The sequence below is a fragment of the Ciconia boyciana genome, chromosome 6 (assembly GCF_034638445.1).
Source record: "Ciconia boyciana chromosome 6, ASM3463844v1, whole genome shotgun sequence".
In the NCBI taxonomy this organism is placed as follows: Eukaryota; Metazoa; Chordata; class Aves; order Ciconiiformes; family Ciconiidae; genus Ciconia; species Ciconia boyciana.
Window position 1 is genome coordinate 41,013,844 of NC_132939.1, and position 24,362 is coordinate 41,038,205.

The 24,362-nt window shown below is 36.1% G+C and overlaps 1 protein-coding gene across 7 annotated transcripts; it reads left to right on the plus strand.

Moving 5' to 3' along the window:
• The first annotated feature begins 383 nt into the window (after positions 1–383).
• Positions 384–23,933, plus strand: G2E3 (G2/M-phase specific E3 ubiquitin protein ligase). Of its 7 annotated transcripts, none has more exons than XM_072863691.1 (17): positions 384–432; positions 1,988–2,429; positions 3,308–3,359; positions 4,410–4,507; positions 6,249–6,350; positions 6,956–7,080; positions 8,269–8,434; positions 9,153–9,259; positions 10,315–10,431; positions 11,793–11,917; positions 12,021–12,153; positions 13,421–13,546; positions 14,687–14,997; positions 15,665–15,846; positions 16,012–16,184; positions 18,455–18,654; positions 19,306–23,933. In XM_072863691.1, the coding sequence occupies exons 3-17, from the start codon at positions 3,323–3,325 to the stop codon at positions 19,536–19,538; spliced, it is 2,235 nt and encodes a 744-aa protein (XP_072719792.1). In that variant the 5' UTR covers positions 384–432; positions 1,988–2,429; positions 3,308–3,322; the 3' UTR covers positions 19,539–23,933. The 7 variants fall into 7 exon arrangements, with proteins under 7 accessions (XP_072719792.1, XP_072719794.1, XP_072719793.1 ...); XM_072863692.1 differs by lacking the exon at positions 384–432 and adding an exon at positions 488–503; XM_072863689.1 differs by lacking the exon at positions 384–432 and adding an exon at positions 592–689.
• Positions 23,934–24,362: the final 429 nt, after the last annotated feature.

A 24,362-nucleotide genomic window follows, 5' to 3' on the forward strand; every position in this document is an offset into this window, starting at 1 on the left:
CGCTTGGAGGGTTTTGGTTTTGCTTCTGCGTGGCGGCGCCCCTCTCCCGCCGTCCCCAGAGGCCAGGCAGCCCCGTACAACACCCCACGGGGAGCGCTGCTCCCCAGCAGGAGGGAGGCGGCGGCCCCGGCACTGCCGCGGCCCCCCCGGACCCTCACAGCTCCCGCCGCAGGGCCCCGCGGCCCAGCGCCGCCCACGGGCCGGCCGCCGAGCGGCAGCCGCCGGCCCCTCCAGTCAAGTACCGATCTCCAGGATCGCACGTCTCCTCCCGCTGAGCCGGCGTGCCCGGCGAAGGTGGCCGAGCGCCGATGCAACGGATGGTGGGCGGAGCGGGGGGCTGGCTCCCCGCTTCCGGAACGGCGGCGGATGTTGGGGTTTGAATTGTCTGTCAGTTAGCGCGGGCGGCTGGGCGTCGGGGCGGCTGCCTTCGGGGTGAGTAACGCGTTAAGTGGGCTGAGGCTTTGCCCTGCTGCCTCTGGCCTCGGGGTTGGCTGAGCCTGGGGGTAAGGAGGCGAGTGCCGCCTTGCAAAGGGCGAGGAGGGGCGTTGAGCTGCTGAAGGGGCGGTTTAAAGTGCCGTGGCAGGGGAGCCCGAGCCGAGAGGGAGGGGAAGCAACGTGCAACAGTTTTCCAGCCCGTGCTGTGGGGAGCAAGCGGTGCCTGGCTCCCGCCGCTTGTCTAGGGGCAGGAGGTAGCGGAACACCTAATCTAAGAGGAAATCTTCCCTTTCGTCCTGTCACGCTTCTGGGAGGAAAACTAGCGGGAGGCGAGCAGTGTCCCAGGGAGACTTGCCCGGTGCAGCCGCGGGAGGGAGGCGGGACGGGATGGGGGCTCGCTGGGTGGCTCTTTCCGCAAAAGCTGCCATGGCCGCTGTGCCTTTTAAAAAGACGCTGGCCAGGTTTCGTGGCTGAACCCGTGTGAGACTCGGGCAGTAAGTGGCCACCTGAATCTTAATCAGCTGGGGCTCCCCGAAACGTGGCGGGCGTTCTCCTGCCCGCGCCCGGGTGGGGGCTGCTGGGGGATGGGTTTCCTTCAGGACACGGCGTCGTGTTATAAACCGCGAGGTGAACTGGAGGCCCTGTCATGTAAATTCAGGACACACGGCATGAACGGATGGGATCTGGGAGGGTTCCTTTGTTCGTATGCTAGGGAAAGCGTGTACCTGAAACCGTGCCTCTTGGGGTTGTTTTTTTTTTTTTCTTCTGCCATCCTCTAGTTAAAAAACTCTTAAAAACACTTTTCTGGAGCAGTGAAGAGTTACAGAACTTAGCAAAACCTAAATATTCACTCTGAGGATTTCTTTTAGCCTATTTAAGCAAAGCAGACACATTTTATTTACACTTCGTTTTTTATAAACACTGGGTGATAATGTGTTCCTGTCTTGCAAATAGACTGATACGGAATTGCTTTGTTCCTGCAGAAAGCCCTATAGGACTTAGGCGTGGAGCCTCAATGGTTGTTCTCGCATATCTTTTAGCTTGCAAATTTCAACTCCAGGTTCATTTCCCTGAAAGAGTTTGAGAAAAGTAGAAGGAGTTGCGGGGGAGGGGAGTAGCGATTTTTTTTCCGTTTTGCTGGAGCCAGGGAAAGGTAGGAAGCTGCTTTTCTTGTTTCTAGCCACATAGGTGCTTCCTCCACCAGGTAGGGCTTTTTACAACACACTGAGGTGAAAATCTGGTCTTGTGTGGTTATATATAGATTGTTTCTTTGTTGTATTACCCGAGTAGATTCAGGACTGTGAAACTGACCGTGGCCATTCCAGGGAGATTCCCGAAGAAAAGGGAATGTGTGTGAGCTGTGTGCTTGTCTTTTGCTCCCCCTGTACCTGATTAAGTATATTTATTTTTTGTAATTTAGAAAGAGGGAAGTGTGTTTCTGGGAAAACTGGAACCAATTATTTAATCTGACTGTCGGTGCAGTGTGTGTTCTTAAGAGCCTCTTGACCTAATTTGGTTGCGGCATTGTTTATTTTTTTTTATTTTCTTTTAGACCGTTTTCTGGCAAAGATCTTTCGTGTACAACTACTCCGGTTCTCTAACAAGGTGCAGTGGTGTAGAGCAGTTGCCTTATGCCTGAGACTTCTGCCTCCCTTATTTTTTCTTTCTCAGTACAACTCCTTTCCTAAAACTCCCGAAAAATGGCTGCAGTACTTTATTTGCAATAGTTTGGATTAGCCTGAGGTTTGTTCCTGAAGCCTGTATCTGGCAGTCATATAAACTGTAAATACCAAAACTCTGATAGCTCGGACTCTGTCAGGCTTCTGGTTTGGACGTTGGAGTTGTTACCGGCAGCCTCCCTGCTCACTTCGGCGTGTGTGAAGGAAGTTGTCTGCCTACCTGTGAGGTCAAGCATGGAGCTGCAGGCAATCACCCGTGATTCTTGTCTTGCAAAACTTATGTAATGCTTTCTTCAGCTTCCTAAGAGAAGGCAAGTCAAAGATGTACAGATATCTTCCTAAAAAGGTGGTTCTTTGCACTAGGGAAAGAATAATCAACTTAGTGCTGCGGTGAAGAAACTTTTTTTTTTTTCCCCAAGGTGGGCTGGGATGCATGGTGTGGCACGGTAAAGGCCAGCTCCGGTATATCCATGTTAATGTATCTTGGGCATGTAATTTTTAGGAGCATGTGATATTTGAAAGAAATGCAGGTTAGGTCAATGTTTCTAAATAATTTATTCTCCACTTCTGCATGTAAAATACATAGTTCTAAATGGTGTGAATTCCTCCCCCCTCTTTTTTTTTTTTTTTTGGTCTTGGATCAGGATTTCTTTGACTAGGCCAGGATCCTGCATTTTCTTCAAACAATGGAGACTGTCTTCATAGTTTTGTCACTGTCCTACCCAGTTAATTTTTTCTTCCAGTTCCTCATGTTAATACAATCTTTATTTGAGCAAGAGTCACTGCCACTTACTCGGTTGTCCTCAGATCATTATTTTTGATGTTTAAAATAACTACAAACTCTTCTGTGCAATTAAGTCCATACACAACTAGCTGTTGCACTGGACTTTTAAAATTTTCTCTTCTGAAAATAAAGTATCTTGTTTGATAGTTTGGGGAAATAGTTAAAAGTTGTTACATGTTTCATTGGTCTGGGAATATTTTTTCTGAACACTTGCATTTTGCTTTCGAACCCCTATCTCTCACAATAACAGCTGAATTACAGTATTCTTTTCTTCTTGATCCCATTTTTACTTTACTGAGTTTGGGTTTTTTTTCAATTTAAAACAAAATAAAACGTAAAAGCAGTATATAATGGTCGTTGTTAGTGTACTAGATTATTTAACACCTCGTTTCTTTTTCATGGCAGACAGCCAGAAGAACTCAGGATGAGTAAAAACAATAATGTTGACATTCAAAGTCCATGTAAGTAAGGTTTTAATTAAATAGTTGTAGAAATCTTTAATCTGCATATATAATACCAATTATAATTTGCTTTATTTGAGCTCAAAGGATAGGTGGATTTTCAGTAATCAAATTGTGTTGGAACCACTTGTCTCAGGGAATGAAAAAGAAATAACTTGTAAACTTCCTTGGATTTGTTTGCTGTAATTGGAATATTTCAAAATAGTCTTTTCTGCAGATGTTTTAAGAAAGTAACCTTGGGAATTCAGCTGCCAAATAAGACACAGCTGTGTATGAGATGTATCATTCAACACTTTCTTAGGCTGAAGCAGTACCTATATTCTTGTCACTACTATGACTGTTATTGATGTTAGAATATTGAAAATGTATCTTATATATCTATTGAGAATTGAAGGGAAGATATTAAATGTATATGGAAGTATGTTAGTGGGCTAGGAACTGCAGAAACAGGGAAATCCGCAAGGTTTTAGTTGACTCCAATGTTGTCTCAAATCCTTGAATGTTTTGAAACTAGCATGTGTTTTAAAAGCACTGGTAGCATATGACTTGATACAGTCAGGATACTATTCATATGCTTTTCACAAAGGTTGTCACATAGGTATACAAAGAAACAGTTAAGTTGCTTCATGGGTTTTAATATGGTGATGTCTTTATGTACAATACTAAAAACAACTAGATGACATATTTCACATGCATCTGGACATTGTTGACCATTTGATAATTATCTTTGGGTGTTTTGGGAAGAATGTTTCAGTTGGGAGCACAGTCTGCTTGTGAATTTATCTTGGGTGATAGCCCTCTCCTGAATCAGCAGGCAAGTGGAATTGGTGAAGTATTTTCTTTTTAGGAACTAGAGAAGGAACAAATACCCTCTTGGGTATTTACTATGGAATTCAACATTAAGGAGAGAGAGAGGTATCTGCTGTCCTCTATCCAGTAATCTACTTCAAGATGCATGTGATTAAAAGAGAGGAAAGTTACTGCTCTATAGGTGACCCATAGTAATTCCAGTACATTCACTGTGATTATAAACATGATTCTATATTTTAGTCTGTGTTCTCTGTGGACGGACAGATGACTGCCCTGAAAAGTATGGAGAAAAAAGGACCTATGTGGAATACAATCTCACTGTTCATTATTACTGTTTGGTAAGTATGTGGTATTGATCTTGGAGCTTGTCTGTTTGCACCTACATATTTGCTTCTATAAGAGAAGTGTAGTTTCAAAATTTGGAATTTGAAAATTCCCCCTTGTGGGAAATAGACAAAAGTTGTCTTTTTTTTCTTATTTCTCACTAGTTCTTGTTTGGCTGTGAGTTATTCTCTGACATTAAATAGGACATTGTAACACTTAAGAAATAGTCCTACTTTTCAGTTTAGTAATATGTACCCTACTGATCATATACAGCTACAGTATCACTATTTAGTAAAAGCTTATAATTTGAACAAAGCTATGGATATAAACTACAGTTGAGTATCTTTTGTTATCACACTTGCATTTTCCAAGATTCATATTCTTAAAGGTATACTTAAACTTTCAAACTCTAAAATTTTGCAGGTCTTTAAAATAATATGATTACTTTAAAAAAAATCAGGTTTTGTTTATTAATAGAGTTTGACATTTTTTCCCAAGTTTAAAAAAAACAGTCTCAAGAATATCAAGAACAATTTGGGAGTTTTGGTTTTTTGTTTGTTTTCTCAACCAGTTCTTTAAAGATTGTGTTGATTGCAGATTGCTTAGTAGGCTGGATATTGAATCCTTTAAAGACTAGGCAGAGTGGAGGTTTTCTGAAGTTACATAAAGATGGAATTTTTTTTCTTAAATAAATTTTAAGCATCTGGAAGGAAATTTAGGTCTGTTCATGATAATTTTGTCTCATACATAAGGCCATATGAAATGATAGGAAAAAGTCCTTTCCTGATGGAGCAGAAGAGCTAGGAAAGGGCATGCTTGCAACACTGAGCCTTATGATTTATACGGTGTTTTACAGTGATGAGCTTCCTGCAGTCATCTTTTAGGTTTTAGTCCCTGCTTCTTTTTAAAAACAAACAAAACCCTGTGATTTTACTTAAATGTAGTGGATATTTCATAAGAAAAGAGTTCTTCTAGAGAGAGGCCAGTTAGTGGTGCAGTTTCATATTTTCTTTGCCAAATGTCTCGCATTTGGAAAAAATATATTCTTAATTGTTTTGGTATAAACTTTTACATGTATTTGACTAAAATATTGATAAAACTCTGTAGTTAGAAAATGGTGCTGTGTTGAAATTATAAAATGAGAACTATAAAATGAGATTATAAAGACTACAGGACGCATCAAGTTGTGAAACTATTTACTTATTTGAAGTTTTTGATGTAACTGCCTTACTTAGTAACTTTAATCTAAATTATCAGGCTCTTCTGACTTGCCTAGTTACTTGATTCTGTTTTTATTTAATTCTCCTCTAAAGTGAATTACTTTTCCTCTTAGGTTGCACTTCAGCACAGATACTTCCTACTGTGCTCCATTATCTCCACAGCACAATTGTCATTCACATTAACTAAACTAATTTAATTTTACTTCCTCTGAAGCTTTATATGCTGAAAGTAATTGTTTGACAATTATCTGAATAGTCCATATACTTCAAAAAGGAAGGTAAAACACACTATCTTGGGCTCTACAGTATTACATAAGACTTTGATGTTATGAAATACTTATTTTCATGTTGCTGGTTACGATTACCTATTGTGTCATATTAGACAAAAATATATAGATGTTTTGAATTAGTCTTTTAATCATTAAAATGTTTGCACACAAGCTTTATTAGACTAAACTTCTCTCTTCACAAATGCAGTGTAGGTAACTTTAAATCTTTAGGTAGGTGAATGTTTTAAAATAATTTGTTTTCATAGTTGATGTCAAGTGGCATTTGGCAGAGAGGGGAAGAAGATGAAGGTGTAGATGGATTCTTAATCACAGATATTAGAAAAGAAGTAAATAGAGCTGCAAAACTGGTAAGAATGAAGTCTTTCATATTTATGAGGAAAAAAATAAAAGTAACTTTTAAGTCCACTTAGTATCACCTGTGGGGTTTGTTTTGTTTTCTTTTCTTTCCCCAATGGGCATTGTGCTGAGCCCATTCAAGCATCTGAATTTTACATTTAATTAACAAATATATTGGGTTCGTGGATGCCACAAGGGACAATAAAACCTGCAGAAGTTTGCTAATATTTTTATTGCCTGGGTATGTTACAGATGAATGAATAAGAGCAAATTGCACATGCATAATACGTCATGACATTATGCTGAGTCTCAAGCTGACATTATATAATTTTATAGATGCCACTAAAGTATAGGTACTGGTAAAATAACTTGGTTTTTGGCTTACGTGTCACAAGCCAACATGCATATAAAACAATACATGATCAAAGTCTGTGAAATAACTATATATCTTTACTCTTTGAAATAGAGCTAAAACACAATAGTCTTGTCACAGTTACAATCTATTGGCTGATATTTTCTTACATGCTTTATAATTTTTCTATTGGTTTAATTCCTGTAATTTCACTCGGACTTTAGATGTTAATATTCTGTTATTTCTAAAACAAATTATTCCTAGAAATGTAATATCTGTAAGAAAAAGGGTGCTTCAATTGGATGTGTAGATCCCAAATGCAAACGAAGTTACCATTTTCCTTGTGGGATACAAAGGGAATGTATTTTCCAGTTCATGGAAGACTTCAGGTAAGTTCTGGGATTTTGTTGCTTCTTCATTTTCAATTCATTGTATTTATATAGGAGGCAATTTGGTTTTTCATGGATTGTCATTGGATAGGCTGTCAATTGTAAATGACATCCAGGCTATATATCTGATTCGTGGAAAACATGAAGGCCAAGCAGTTATATTGCATACCTAATACCTATAAACTAAATTTCAACACTTTCAAAAGATATAATTTAATGCTTCTACAAGTAGTTAAATTGTTTGCAAAATTGAGCATTAAATCCTACACTCTGAAATAAACTGCAAAATGGTTGGTTTTGGTTTTTTTGCTTGTCTGCCTCCTGTGCCTTTGTTGAAATGGCAATGGTTTGGCTGCCTATCTCAGCAGTCAAAACACTGCATGCTATTCCATCGTGTTTCAAAGCACAAGACTTCTAGATCTGCTTATTAGAGATGGACTGAAGGAGAAATGGGTTTAATATCAAATGTCTAAAAATCGTTTTATTTTCTTTTATTGTTGTCTGTCCAGCATCTTGGCTGTAGTCAAAATACTCTTGAGTGTATTTGATAACGGCTTTATTCTGCCTACTGTAAGCTGAGTTTGTAGGGTGGGTGGATTGAAGTCTGGCAGGCACTTCAACTTCTTAAATAAGTGACTCTTATTAAGCCAAGCACATGTAAAAATGCATTTTCAAAAAGGTTTCTTCTAGAGTTGCATTTCTTGGCTGTCTTATTTCTTTGAAAATGTGCTAAATTATAAAATTTATCATGCTACCTAGACTCTGCAGACTCAATATGCAAACTCAAAATTGCTCCTTTAATGTCATTGGTAACGTTGAAATACAGGAAGAACTTGAGGTTCTGAGGATAGGAAATGCATTACTTGGACCAAAAGAAGTTTTGAGAGAAAGGGGGTATATGATCTCTGTAATTTACAGAGCATCAGTTGACAACATGCTTCTTCCTCACTATTGTTCTATTGACTTGCTCTGTTAGATACATAATTTGTTTACATGTGTGTTGTGGTTTAACCCTGATAGGCAGCAGAACACCACACAGCTGCTTGCTTGCTACACCCAGTGCGATGGGGAGAGAATCAGAAGGGTAAAAGTGAGAAAAGTCGTGGGTTGAGATAAAGAATAGGTAAAGCAATAGGAAGGTTCTTAAAATGTTGTTTTGATAAGGGAACCTTAAATTATTATTTTTAGATCTTACTGTTGGGAACATAAACCAGTCCAAAAGCTTCCGGATAAAGAATCTAGAGGAACTTCACAGTGTACAATATGCCTGGATTTGGTTGAACAGCTTCCAATGTACACTGTGTTGAAAAGTCCGTGCTGTAAAAATGCTTGGTTTCATCGAGAATGTTTGCAGGTAACACAGGTTCTCCCTTTCTTTTCTCTTTGCATCCACAGAGATCACAGTTCTGTTGTGTTTAAAAATAATAGAACAGTTGCTTAAAATTGTATAAAATTCCTTAGGGTTAATGTAGGCAGTAGGTGTGGAAATTTACTAGGTTTGAAGGACAATGCTAAAATTGTGTTTTGGAGACTAGTGTCTTACAAGAATAATTTTTTTTTTTTACGCTATTAATACACACACACACACGTTTCTGCATGTGTGATATACTTCATGCCTTTAGTTATTTTTAGGAACTGAAGTTCAACCTAGGTAGCTGCCATCTTGCAAGTCATTATGTGCAGAATCTAAATGCTAAAAATGTAATTTATCCATCATCAGTTCTCTTTGCCTAAGTCTAGAACTGGAAGAATTTATAAGGTTCTTTTTGTGAACTCATTCTAGATCTGGAGAGGTTGACTGAAAAGAATTGTGCTTTTGTTTATGAACCTGATTCTGGCATGTGACAAAAGCATGTGAGCTTTTGTCCTGTAAAGGAAGAGAAAATGCTCACCATTTGCTTCAGTGTCGAGTGACATCATGATTGATGTCAGCTTTAACATCCATGTCAGGACAGTATCCATGAATGTAATTGTTATAGATATTAAGGCATTATTTATTGGCATCCTAAGGATGGTAGTAATTCAATAATTGGTTTGGTTTTTTGTTGTGTTTTTTTTTTTTCTTGACACAGTATCAAGCTTTGAGTGCTGGGATATTTTTCTTTAGGTGCACAGTATGTAATAACAAGGACAAATTTCAGAAAGAAATGTTGAGAATGGGCATACACATTCCAGAAAAGTAAGTAATTTTATAAACAATCACTCTTCTATAAAAACTTTGCTAGGGTGTTAAAAACATTTTTATTCTGTAGAACTGCATTTATTAATATATGAAACCTCAGTTCTACCTTCAGTGGTAGAATTGTTTGGTTTGGTATGGAGTAGCCTGTTTCCTTTTAGTTATGCATAAAAATTGTCAAAGGCCAAATTAGTAATCTCAAACATAAAGCAGGAAGCTCTGAAAAGTCATTTTTAATGCCATGATTCAACCAGGGACCTATTTAAAAGATCAAAACACTTCTTAAATAAAATAATTTTGCATTAACATAGAGGTTGCTGGGAAGTGTATCTTCTCAGTTTTTAAATTGTCTGAATTTCTGTCCAGACAGTATTATAATTGACTGATTATTCAGCTATATAGCTTCCATCTTCTCACAAGGGATTGCTAAGGATATGTTTAGTATAACATCTGCTTCTAAAATTCTGAGCTGTTTTTCACAAGTTTCCACCATTTGATGGGGCTCAAAATAAGACAAAGTGATCAAAATGATGTTTCTTTGTTAGAAGTATATTATTCTTTGATAACTATTAGTCTCTTCAGAGACTACCATTAATGCTTGGTGGAGACAGAAGGTCAAGATTTTGGAGAGGAAGAAGAGTCAAAATACTTTATGAACTTTGCCATACTGGCCTGGAAAATTCTGAGTTACTTTTCATGTGACCATTTTCAGTGGCAACTTGAGTAGACTGCCAAAACAAATATCCATGTCTGCTGTAAGAGAGAAAGGGGAATAATATGGAACAGAGTAAACATGCACTGAGGTCATACAAAAAATAATAAATACTCTAATCAAAGTAACTGTACACAAGAAAAAGTCTGTCTGTGTATTTTATAGTATTATTTTTGCTCGTAGACTTTTTTCTTCCCTCTCTGTTGTCTAACTGTTGCCTAGAACATTACATGATTTAAATATCTTCATGTGGTTATTACATACATCTTTTCCAAAGACAGAGTAACCTATTTAAATAATCAGAAATACAGTTGTAATAACAGATCTTCTGTTTTGTTTACAGGGATGCATCTTGGGAACTTGAAGAGAATGCATATCAAGACCTACTGCAATGTTATCAACACTGTGACATTAAAAGATGTCTCTGCAAGAAAGGAAGAGACTATAATGAACCTGATAGGTATGACACTTTTGCAGGAAGGTATAACATAGGATGGAATACTTCTTCGGTGTTTTGTTTTGTGTTTTATTTAAATGCTTTAATACTTTTCAGTGTCAGGTTTTAATGTCAAGCCATGTCCAAATGTCCACCATGTCCAAATAAAACGTTTGTTTTACTCCCCATAATCATAATATTTCAATACTAATTTTCTCTAATTTAATTGGGTTGTAAAAGCCAAGAAAACCAAACCAATCAATTATCAGTTATCTTGTCTTTGTTCTCATTTGATACAGAGCTGTAGTAGAATTTGTACATCATATAACATGCAGAATAGCATGTGCCTAAACTATTGTTGTGTATCTTTCATTCAAAGCTTAATTCAACAATTTAATAATTGTTAAAATACTTAATACCTTTACAAGAAATTCATTAAAGTACTAGACTTAGCTGAAAATTAACTAGCTGTGTAAAATCAATCTAAAATCAACCTAGCTGCAAGCTATCCCTCTGCATGCAGAGGGCAGCTAGAATATTGCTGATAGCTTAATGAGAGGCTTGAGTGATCATGTAAAAAGCTTTATTCTGCTCTACCACTTGCTTAATTTTTGATTAACAAGTTCATTTTCTGCATTCTTTCTTGTTTTATTTGTGTGCTTCTGAAATGTATATCTTCCATTGGCATGAATATACTCAAAGCTGTCAGAGCCTCCACTTAGACTTGTTGCTGTAGTACTGTGGTAGGTTACTCCCTGTAGACATTAACTTTGCTTTGTAGAGATTTGACCAAACATTGCTTGGTTCGTTCATGGTATGTGTGCACCTCAGGATTTACTTTGCCTTTAAGAGTTGTACTTTAGGCTTCCAATATTAGAACTAGTGTCAGTCACATTGTTCCATTGTATGTTTAAGCAAAATTGAAGAAATCTAGACAAAAACCTAACTTAAACACTGTCATTAATGAACACTCTTACTTGGAATGTGTAAGAATAATCAGATATGCTCCTTTAAAAAATTTACCACTTGAAAAAGCTGAATGGTGGATACCCATAAAATACAGAGGATGTTGCTGGCTAGCAAAATGAGGAGAAAATATTGGCTGCAAGCTATTGACTTCAAGGCAGAGTAGCACACTAACTCATAGCCTCTTTCAATACAAGGTGCTGCAACATGGGTAGCTTTTTTTTCTTGTTGCAGCCAGGAATTGTGACTACATCTTGTCTGAATAAAGTTCCCCTTGATTACATACAGTCCTACCAGGTTGATAAAATTATGCTTTGTTAGTTTAGTGTCTGGATTACACTTAATGTTGAATATTCTTTGTTTTAATTAGCCTCATTCTTCTGTCTAATTCTAAATACATAAGTTTTTTTTAATTTTAGTAAATGGGAAATAAAGCGTTGTCAGTGTTGTGGTTCCCGTGGAACTCATTTGGCCTGTTCATCTATGAAATCATGGGAGCAAAACTGGGAGTGCGTGGAATGCAGAAGTATCTTTGCAAAATCAGGTAAAGTTATGGATGTGACAGTGACTTCTTAAAATGATAAATTTTAATACTATGTATCTTACAGCTAGAAAATTTACTAAATTAATATAATTTAATCATACAGGGAACTATAGCAAACAGAAAAAGCGTTCTTTGGCTACCTCTGAAAAGACAGATGGGACAACTTGTTTGCTGGAAGAGCCATGTCCAAAGTGCCCTCGGCAGTCACCTGGATCTCAACGCAATTTTCTTCTCCAGTGTGTAATTTTCTGTTTTCAAGCAGAAACTGATTATAACATAAAATAGTATTTAAACATGAGGAGGAGATGGCTTATTCTGCAGGAGAAACTTCTTACACTAAATTGCAAATTGACTAAAATTGGAGTAAAGTTTAGTGATTGAAGTTTTCCAAGTAAGCTGTGAACTCTGTAAATTTGCTATAGTTATTTGCATTCAGTGGCATGTTGTTGTGGTTTAACCCCAGCCGACAACTAAGCACCACATAGCTGCTTGCTCACTCCCCCCGGTGGGATGGGGGAGAGAATCGGAAGGGTAAAAGTGAGAAAACTCATGGGTTGAGATAAAGACAGTTTAATAGGTAAAGCAAAAGCTGCGCACACAAGCAAAGTGAAACAAGGAATTCATTCACTACTTCCTATGGGCAGGCAGGTGTTCAGCCATCTCCAGGAAAGCAAGGCTCCATCACATGTAACGGTTACTTGGGAAGATAAACACCATCACTCCAAATGTCCCCACCTTCCTTCTTTGCATATACTGAGCATGATGTCATATGGTATGGAATATCCCTGTGGTCAGTTGGAGGCAGCTGTCCCAGCTGTATCCCCCACAACTTCTTGTGCACCTGGCAGAACATGGGAAGCTGAAAAGTCCTTGATTTAGTATAAGCATTACTTAGCAGCAACTAAAACATCCCTGTGTTATCAACACTGTTTCCAGCACAAATCCAAAACATAGCCCCATACTAGCTATTATGAAGAAAATTAACTCTACCCCAGCCAAAACCAGCACAATGTAAACCAGTTTTTAGTTTGGTTAAAAATTAGATCCTTTTAAAAGGAATCTTAACAATTTAGAGGTAACTTTGAATGTATAAATGGCAAAACTTAAAGCTAAGGTTGCTTATCAGTATTTTTTCTATGTTAATAGTGTGCTAGAAATTTAGCTTACAGAGATGTTTATATAAACAATGTTTTCCTCTGCTGTAATAAAAACTTTTCAAGTCTGTAGAAATTAATATTTTTAGTTTTCACTTATTGTATCAGTCAGGCCTTCTATCCCATGTATGGGGTGCAACTAAAAACGGATCCTAAAACCACCACATAATAATATACTGAACTATTATTTTTAAAATTGTAGTTCAGGCACTGATGGACTTCATGTAAATGAATATACAAATGAGATTCAGTACTGAAATCGGGGGAAATTATATTGCTATCTTCAAATAAGAAGTGTTTATGCATTCTTCAGTTGTATCTCATCTTAAAATACTGTTTTGGCTTATAGGTCACCAAAGATAATGTGCCAGAACAACTTGTCACCCTGCTCCCACCTAGAACTTCCAGCATCCAACAGAGTGACGATGTCCTTATCTCCACTGATGTCAAACAGGAACTGGTCCCTGAGGAAAAAGTATTTTCTTCTATTTTTTTTTCTTACACTGAAGAGTAATCTAGCACATGGCTTTATACTATATTTCCTACAGAACATGGGGTGTGTGTGTACATATATATAGTGGCTATATATATGTGTGTGTGTATATATAGTCACTGGAAAAATGGAATGAGTACAGTGAAGAGCTGAAGTCATAACTTGATAAAGGCTTCTGCTGTTTCTAAATGCTAGAGAGGGGTGAGGAGAAAAGAATGATACCTATTGAGAATTTTTAGGCTGGGTAGTGAGGGGATCAAAACCCAGAAACTTGTATTTGTCCTTACCGAAGTACGGCTAGCCCCTCTTTAGGAAAGAGGGAATAAAAAGAATCCTAATTACTTTCTTCAAATTAGACAAGTCCTTATTTTTCAATGTTTTTGCATTTGTACCATAAGAATAGTTCATGATTATGCTAAAATCAGTGCTAAAATAACATGTTTTAGTACAGAATATTCAGTTTAAGGACACAAAATCCTTTGTCTTGTTGTGAGTACTTAATTTATGAATTCTACCTGTAATATGTGCTAAAATTTCTGATGAGGGAATTAGTACTTCTAGTAGGTAGGGTATTTGAAATAGTTTTGGTTACAAGTTAGAAAACAAAGAAGGGGTCTTATTTAGACTGGTGCCTTATTTTTTTAAGAGAACTGCAACATTTCTCCCTCCTCAAATGTACTTTTGATTATAGTGACAAAGATTAAATATTAGTGAATAGTTGACAGTGTATTCTAATTTGGTTGCAAAACATCTCTAACACAAGCACGGTAAGCTCTTCAATTTCTCACTTGTTTCACATTGTTCAAATGTAGAATGATGGTGTGAGAATTGTTTGGTACGATGTTGGTGTAATTGAATTAAGAAAATAACTATTTTATGCCAAGGTAATTATTTCTACCTCCTTTTTTCTAGTTCTTAGAGGTACTTTAAAATTTGCCACTACAGAGTTAAAATTTGAAGAATCTACACCAAATATTTTACTGATCTAATTTAGGCAATACCTAAATGTACTGAAGTGTTTAGAGAGGTGTTTTTCTTAATAGATTTTAGGATGCTTCCTGTAAACTGTTGCTAATTATAAATCATAGATTTCATCTGAAAATACATGCAATTTTCTTGTAGGCATTTAAGAAAGCAAAGAAGGGATGTTTCTAATATACTGAAGGAGCTAAAGCTACAAGTTAACGCAAAAGCTACAAGGCTTAACATCAATGCAGAAAATATCTGGAATAGTGCTTTAAAAGGATTTAGACAGCGCAACTTCAGTCCTACAAACACCATTGAAATAAAGTTCACAAACTGCAAAAATAGATCAAAGACAGATACTTCTGCTGCATCAAAACACCATTTCTTCCAATTATTAATGCTTCACCTTCAGAATTCATCACTATTTGAGGGCTCTTCTGCAAAGAACTTGTCCCTTGATTTTCAAGGTAACTAAACGCTTTGTTCAAAAATACATTAAGAACTATGTAACTTGAAAGGTTTTTAAAGCTTCAGCCAGAATCATTGTCAGTTCACAATTATAGTCCTGATGGATAGAAATTGTTTTTTGAATTTTTTTGCTTTTCAATTCTAAAGGGGGGTGGGGTGCAGATTTCTAATAACAAAAAAAAAATTGGTTTAGTTGGAAAAGTTGATGACAACCAAGGAAAAAATACAGTATATAATTAGACTTGGAACTTTTTAATTAATGTATTTGTTCTCTACAAGTGAATTTTTTCTTCCTGACTCTACTTATTTATTTATTTTCCTTTCCTCAAATTTCTAGAACATTATTTCTGATAGCATGCTCCCGAAAGACCCAAAGTTAGCTTCTTTGACTTCTTATGCTTCAGAATTAAATGTTCATTGGGTACAAAGTGGAAGAGGAAGTTAGATTTCCTCCCAAACCTTGATAGTGGCTGAAGAGTTGAGTAAAAGAATATGGTACTCCTATGTAAAAAAAAAAAAAAAAAGTCTTATTGTTTCAATCAAACCTCATTTGTTGCATCTCCTAAAGTAAGAAGGAATTACATTATGAGATTTTTCTATTAAAAATATTGAGGATCACAAAATATTTTTATGCATATATAGTAAATATTTTTTTTCCACTTGCAGCTGTAAAAGAGAATCTTTATTTTGAAGCCGGTAAAATGATTGCAGTTTCTCTGGTTCACGGTGGCCCATCTCCTGGTTTCTTTTCCAAAACACTGTTCAATTGTCTTGTCTATGGTCCAGAGAATGTGAAGCCAGCTTTGGAAGATGTTGCTGATGTTGATGTAGCACAAACAATAAAAATGGTAAATAAAACTAAACTTACTGGCAAATTCTTGTTCAAGACTATATTTGGAGATAAAGAAGGGCTTATTGAATATACCTTTAGTTCAAATTAAAAAAATTATTTTTTATATATATATACACATGCATGTAGTAAACAAATTCCTAACTTTTATCTTCTGATACAGATAAAATATGCAAATAGTTTGTCCAGCCTACAGTCTACAATACACAACTCTTATGAATTCCTTGCTGCTGCTGGATGTTTGAGACCTATAACAGCTCTGTGTGATAAGAATATGCTGGTGAATGACATATTGATCCATCATGTAATCAAGAGAATTATTTCACCCTTAGAAAGGTTTGTTTTGTTTGAGTTTTCAAACTTCCTGGATTTTTTCCTCACTGAAATACTAAATAATATATTGCTAAAACTAACTTTCACATGTTCTTACTTATTCTCCATTTAAACCAATTAAATGTACTGTAATTTTAGCAGTTGCTACTTATTTCACTGAAATAGTTAAACTGAAAGACTGAAATTTTTTCTCTGCATATCCGCTCCATTTCACTTCTCCTTGGTCACATTCCTTTTTTAACCTTATGAAGAGGGAAGATTCAGAGTTGTAAACTATAGCGTGACAAAGACCTTTGCAGTACAAAATTTCTCTAGCTTATGTTCATTTTTAATTCAGAATTGCTCAAAATTTAGAATCTTTATGTTTTAGATGTGTTAAACATATGTTTAGAATTTGAGTTTTCCAGAGTTCTAATTAGGGAGTTTGTGTGCGCCATTAGGAGGGCAACAATGTGCACAAATGTAAGTTGGCCTGCTTAAAACATAAGCATTGCTTTGGTATTTCCATGAGGTAGTAATCACTTCCAATAGCTGGGAAAGTTGCAGCTGTTGACTATTTTTTGATTGGTCTCTGACCTTACTTCCAATTTGCATTCTTCATCTGCTCAGTAAAAAGGCATTGGATGCTAATTTTTCCAACAAGTATAGTTGGATTTATAGTTAACACACTTTTGGTGTTATCTTTGACAAATTTGAATCAACTGAATCTCCAAGAGCTATGAAAAACTAATTTTGAATGTGAGGATTTTTTTAACGAAGTTGAGAGTAATCAGTCTTTCAGTCAAGGCCCTCTGGCATATTTACCAATCTATATCATATTTTAAAACTAGTCAGTTAAAAAGTGAAAGGTAATAAGTAGCCTGTTTTTTTATGGGAAATGTGGGTTTGTGCATTTTTGGAGATGGGCTTAAAATGTGCAAAAGTGAGTAGAACAAGAATGTTTGTCAATATCAAGGACTGCGAGTAAGTAGTTAGTCACTTTAGCTGTTAATGTTCTACACCACTGACTGTACACTTTCAACATGTTTATTCTTAATTTTACTCACTTAGCCTATCGATATCTAAGAAATGATGAGTAAACAACTTGAGTAAAATTTTAATTCTGATTTAACATGGTGGTTAAATTGTAAAGCCAATTGCTTGAAATGTTCTTATCTGGTACACAGTAATTAGTGAAATTTTTTCAACCTGCAGAGCTGTGCTGTTTTTTTTTTTACATAAATTTAGTTAAATCACAGAATCAGATTGGTGTGTAGGTTGGAAGGGACTTCTGGAAGTCTTGTCCACCACCCCCTGCTCAAGCCAGGCCACCTAGAACCAATTGCTCAGGACCATGTCCAGACAGCTTTTGAGTATCTCCATGGATGGAGACTCTACAACCTCTCTGGGCAACCTGTGCCAGTGCTCGGTCACCCTCACAGTAAAAAAAAGTGTTTCCTGATGTTCAGATGGAACCCCCTTGTGTTTCAGTTTGTGCCCATTACCTCTGGTCCTGGCCCTGGGCACCACTGAAAAGAGCCTGGCTCCAACTTCTTTGTACCCTCCCTTCAGGTACTTCTAGACATTGAGATTCCACCTGAGCCTTCTCTTCTCCAGGCTGAACAGTCCCAGTGCTCTCAGCCTTTCCTCATAGGGTTATGCTCCAGTCCCTTCATCATCCTAGTGGCCCTCTGCTGGACTCTCTCCAGTATGTCCGTATCTCCTGTACTGGGGAACCCAGAACTGGACACAGCACTCCCAAGTGTGGCTCCCTTGACCTGCTAGCACCACAATTCCTAATGCAGCCCAGGATACTGTTATCTTCATTTGCCACAGGGAGAAATAATAGCATGTAAACACATCCAAACAGCAGAAGCCAAGTGAAGGCTATCTTTTAAGACACCTCATTTTGCCTAGGGACAAGGAATTTAAACTGTTTTCTAAAGGGATATTTGTAAGAAAGAAATTCAGTACGTTCGTCATAAAAATTAAAAGTAAACCATGCTCATACAGTCAAGTACCAGGAAATAAAGTTAATTTCTGCATATCACTGGTATTTCTTTCATCTGCTCAAAAAGCTCCACAGAAACACTTAGATTGATAAAGTGAGAATTAAACACATTTTCCAAGATTAAAATAAAATGGGACTACTGTGTACACCTTACTGACAAGACCTGGAGACTGCAGATGGGGAAACTTTATTATGTCCAGTCTTAGAGCTTTATAAAATGCAGAGTACAGTTAGTTACCTGCTGGCTTTCTGATGCATGCTCGCTTTTTTTTTTGCCTCCTAGTTTTAGGCAAGGTTTGAAAACTCTTGGTGTGCTAGAGAAAATGCAAATGCATCCGGATGCATTCTCTAGTATATTCTGCCACAAACCTGAAAGACTTTCAGCAGAAACTATTTGTGATCTCTTTACAATCCATTCCTCATCAGATGTAAATAAAGTTGAAGGTGCTGATTTTTGGATGGGTTATTTGCAAGATGTGGAAAGTAAGTAATTTCTTTATTTTTCTTTTCCCCCTTCCTGTTCAGGCTATTTAGCTGCTGGTATACATACAGGGTTTGGTTTTTAGAGTTCAGTGGGGTAAATAAATGAAGGTTTTGAGGTCACTGTCAGTTCCTAATAGTTCCTTCTTCCCCCTCTTCCTTACTAACAATAATTTCTGAAACTGTTGCCCAGTTACTTACTCCTCAAATTTGACTGTATCTGAAAGATTGGTACTAGAACTCCTGTGAGGTATTTGTTTGGTTTTTGGGTTTTTTGTTGTTTTTTGTTTTGTTAAAAAAAAAAAAAACCACACAAAAAAAACCCAACCTCAGTGGTACAGAAAAATCCTTTAACCCCCTCTCTTCAGCTTTGCTGTGAACTTATTCTTATTAGATAGATAGTGTGTGTCTCAAAAAAGACAGAAAACAGTGGTATATAACAGTTCTTTTTTTCTATTCACTTAAGAAAAACCCAAGTGGGTTTTTCTTGCTATATTTTTTTTTATTTGGCCATATAACTGTATTTAGCATATTGATCTGGTGTTTCCTGATTTCAGGATTGTTTGGTTTTTTTTTCCTTTAACACTTAACATGCAGGATAATGGTTTATGGGTAATAATCAATAAATGATACAACCTAATCCTATTTTTTTAGGTGGTGAGTCTGTAGTGACATTGGAGGATATTCTGCTCTTCGTAACAGGCTCTTTTTCTATACCGCCCATTGGTTTTGATCCTGAACCTACTATTAAATTTTTGCATATAAGGTATCCCGTTGGAAACAGACTCCTTAATTCCTTAGAACTCCCTATAACGAAGACATACGAGCAGTTTAAAAATAAAATGGAGTTCACCATCAGAAACACACTAAGAGTCGAAAGAGAATAAATATTTTTGCTACTAAACTGGATGTTGGAAACTTCCATTTTCTGCAGGAACGTCTGCTTGCAAATTGCTACTGTGTTTTTGGACAGCATGCTCTCGGCTTTTTCCCACTTTTCCCCCAAAGATATGCTAAAAGTAGTAATCTTGTAAGATGGAAAACAATTTACAAATGAAAATACACTTTATCTGTTGAATCATCTTCCTGTTTGAAGTTGGTTTTAAGAGTCAGCAATCTCTTGCAGAAGTACTTTAACAGTCTACTTTTGCTGTAGACACATGAAATGTCACCAAACTCTGTAACATTCTAGCTATCTCCCACAGGTAAGTATGTTAATTGTATTACATACTTCAGTAACTTATTTATCAAAGTCAAATGAGGAACATTTTGAAGATAACTGCTGTACAGCTTTGTCTCAAGTAAAACTGATGCAGTTTTTCAGTTGTTCATGTATATTTTTCCAGTAATTGTTTTTATATTGATGATTCATTTATGTTTTGATTCATACAAACCTATGAAAGTTAAGAAACTTGGAGTTTTAAGGTCATTGTGGTTAGTGTGTTTAAAATATAATTAAGGTCTGGAGAAAACCTAGGCAAAATAATAAGGTGCAAGAACAAAGTCTGGTTGAACTTGAGTCCCTGTTGTTAAACAAAATCTTTGACATTTGCACATGTTTCTGCATTCTACTGTTATACATTAGCTTTTAATTATACATATAGCCAAAAAAGTAAAAACTAGAAGTAAATCTTAAATATGCAACAATAGGTGGTTCTTTCAAAATGAAATATAAGTTAGACTTAATATTGTTGAGTATGAAAGTATAAGAATTTGTTGCTTGTTAGACCATGTTATTTTGTTTTCCATGGAAGTCAGTATTTTCATAGAAATATGCACTAAAACTATTTGTTAAACTAAAGGCAGTCTACCATCAAGCTTGCCAGTACATCAAGCTTGCCAGTACTTGACACTTTTCTAGCTTTTAGTCTAAACTCTTCCTGTTCAATTGTAGGTGCATTCTGAGCAATTTCAACGGTATAAAATATATTTCAATTATCAAGTATTTGCATAAATACCACTAAGCCATAAAAGATAAGTAGTGAAATTCCTAAACAGTAACGCTTTAATGTTACTAATACTAAAACCATGAAGCTAAAAGGACATTTAAGTACAGGTTTTTTTAAATGTATGCAGGTCTCTCTTGAAATTACTATTTCCCCCTGTCAGTTTGACCACCTATACTATGTCCCAAGCATAGATTGTGCTATAGATGTATATAGATAGATATCTATCTGTATATATCTCTATATATACACATTCTTCAAAACACGGAAAAGTAATCATACACTTTTTTTATTAATATAGCTTGGTTTTAATTGAAAATACAAGGAGGATTGCTTTACTTTTTAATGCCTTGTCAAGAAAGTACATCCACAATAAATTATAAATGGATAGGTGCTTCTAAAAAAAAAAATCCAAATGAATCTGGCTTCAGGTTCTGGTTTATGGTTCATTGCAAGTATTCCTCTAATTAACAAATTGTATTTCTAAATGCTAATTACATAGCAGTGTACTGCAACTCAAGAACTGTGGAAGTGGCAGTCGAGATTCACTAAATTTGAGACCATGCTATAAAGGGTTAAGGACAAAGAGGCAGGTGGGTATTTAAAGTACACAGTTCATTTAACAATATGCAGGTATTTTGAAATCTTAAACTGCTACAGCTCCTCTTTCTTTCTTAATCTTGGGAGAGGTGCTAATCTTTTTTTTTATACAGACCGATTTCCATCACTGGGTAATAAAAGCATGCATGCCACTTTTTAATTTTTTTTTTCCCCCCAGAGTCTTTAAGTAAATTATTGCAAGGCTTAGATCAGGCATTTCTTACTACTTTCAAGTAGCTAAAACAATTAATCTCATCAAAGTCATGTCATTAGAAATTTAAGAATATTTGAAATTAAGAAGGGCTAGTGGTGTTTTTCTGGTTCTGAGCCAAAAGGATATTAAAGTCCCCTTTAAAATAAATGTATGAGCTCTTGGAGAATGTCACTTGTTTATATACTAAGCATTTTCTCATTCTCTTCTGGTTTTTTTTCTCCACTAATATTCCATGTTTGTCATCTTTGCATAATTTTTGAATGTCATACTGCCAATAACTTCTTTATATTCTTACCCTTCAGAATGGTCTGTCACCATTATAAGGAAGGTGGTTTGTCGCAAATTTATTTGCGTAATAAGGATTCATGTTGTATGTCATATTTTCAAAATATAGCAATGAGTCTCCTACAGATATAGTATTATACTTTAAAAATGAGTGGTATACCCAGTGCAGTATTCCTTTTTCTTGCCTAGTTAGAGACAAACGTCTTCTGAAATATTATGTTATTTTTCTATATGGGAAGTACAGAACTTATAGAAGTAGCAAGCAGAGTGTGGATAATTTTAAAGGGCAATTCTTGGACTTTCCGTACCTGCAGTGATAAGGGAAATGGTTTAGAACTTGGAACTAAATAAATGACATTTTAAAACTTTTAATGGAGAAAGAAATAATAAGGTGATGTGAATATAAGGCTTCAAAAAGTATCTGAGATAAAAATAGGGTTCACACCTTCTATTGCTTATTAGTTTTGAATTCAGCAGTTGATAGGTTTTATATAAAGGTAGAACTAACCTATTTGTCAGCTGTAAGAGAAATCTTGTTAACTTTAAAACTATCTGCCATACAGTGCTATATCAAAACATGGAGTTCGTAAAATCCTCTAGTCTCTAATATCACTTGAAAAGATTTTTCTGACACACAATTTCTTCCCATTTTCTAATACTGATGTGTACATATTCAGGACAAGTTGTCTTTCCTTTCTTGTCGGTTTGATCAGCTCTATCTAGACATTCTAATATAATCACTGATATATTCAAGCTGTATTGCTAAATGCTACTATGGAGAGGAACTTCCTCTCTTTTGCTCATTTTCAGCATTTATTTATATAGACCAATCTTAAATTTCCTCTAACTGTTCATTAAAATTCCATTGAATAAGCTGACTTCCAATCCATCGAAACACAGAAAGGTCTCTCTTTTTGTCTGGAAACTGTAAGAGCAATTTATGTAGCTATAATGACCATCAGGTTTTTAATTGCTGTAGCAGGTCACTGAAGTGCAATATTATCAGGTAGTTTTCATTTTACATAAACTTTAACCTAAGGCACATCTGGAAATTAGGGAAGTTGCTTACTTTCAGTATTTCTGTAACACAAGGAGAATAATTGCATCTACATTAGCTGTTGTGTAAAAAAAATATATTTTTATACGAGTTACATCTTTTATAAGATTTGTCAGGGCCACAACTATTGCAGTCGTCTTTGACTGTGTTTGGCCAAAGAACTTCACCCTGCAGTTTCTGGATCAAACCCTAAGCTTCCCTCTGGAATTAGCACAACAAATAAGCTATTTATTTTCTAGAGTGATCATTTTCTAGTGAAGAATAATAAATTAGTATTAGGGGGTTTAGTATGGTCTCCCTAATAAAGCACATATAATTAAAAAAAACCAACCCTCAAGTATATTAGATCTATGTTTGAAAAACCAAGGGATAAGAAATTTCTGTGACTTGCTTTCACCCATGCAAAGGATGCTTACTAGAAAAAGCTGTTAGCATTTTTAACTGGTTTATGAGTGAAATATAGTCAAAAGGAGAAGAAATTAATATCAGTTTATACTTGAGGTCTAAATCATTGTGTGCTGCAGCTCCGACTTCTTTCATTAAGATGTTTAATCTTGGGATTGGAAGACTTGAGGATTTTCAGAGGTATATTTATAATGTAGAGCAGAGTTAGTAATTAATTCACACTCACATTCTGTATGTACATTTTGAAAATAGTATCAAAAAATTTTCATTCAAATAGAAGGAAATGCAACTCTGGAGGCTACAAAACACGCTTTTAAAGTTTATCTTGGTTCTGTATTATATGGTAAAGCATTTTAAAGCTCAAGCTTTACTGTGTTTTACTTAAGGAAGGGAATTGCTAGTTGGATAAAAGAAAAATTAAAATGCAAAAACTTCTGAAATATCAAATCGTATGTATACAGAAAATCATTGTCAAAATACTAATGTTTGTAAAAAAAAAAAAAACAAACCCAAAAAACCAGTGCAACCTTCTGATTTTGTATTGCATAAACAATGTTCTTTTTAAACTTATGGTAATTAGAATACTATGCAAGAAAGGATAATTTTGTAAATACTTTTATCTCTAACCTAAACTGCAGGATCAGTGCCTGAAATGTTGCATCTTCAAGCAACATTATACTTGACAGGTGTAGCATCAGTGTTGAAATAATCAGTAATTGTGGGAAATGTCTCATGTATATGTTCAAAGTGCAATAAAGGGTTAAATTCGTGTTGGAATAAACATGTCACTTTCTCTAGTGTTTTTATTGGTGATTGATTGGTGATTTAATGGGTTTTGGCTCTAGGGCTGTTACCACTGTGTTCTGTAGTTTCATTTGTGTACCTATATACAAGTTATGTCCATCTATAGCATGTCTACCCACATACCTTTGTATCTAAAACTGAGTTAGGGTGAGTGGGGCTCTTCCTGCAGGAGGATTTCTGGAAGGGTGCTCCTGTAAAGGCATGGAGAACCGAAGGAAGGCTGCATGTTGGTATATGCTACCTGAGGCAGAGACAAGCAAACATTAAGTTTTTTCCTTGTCACTAACTCACTGAAACTTGACTTTATTTGTAGCTAGCTGCCTGGTTTTGAAACATCAGTCCTTTTCATGTAGTTAATCTAAGCGCCTTACAGCTGCCCTGGTTATGCCTTTTAAGCTAT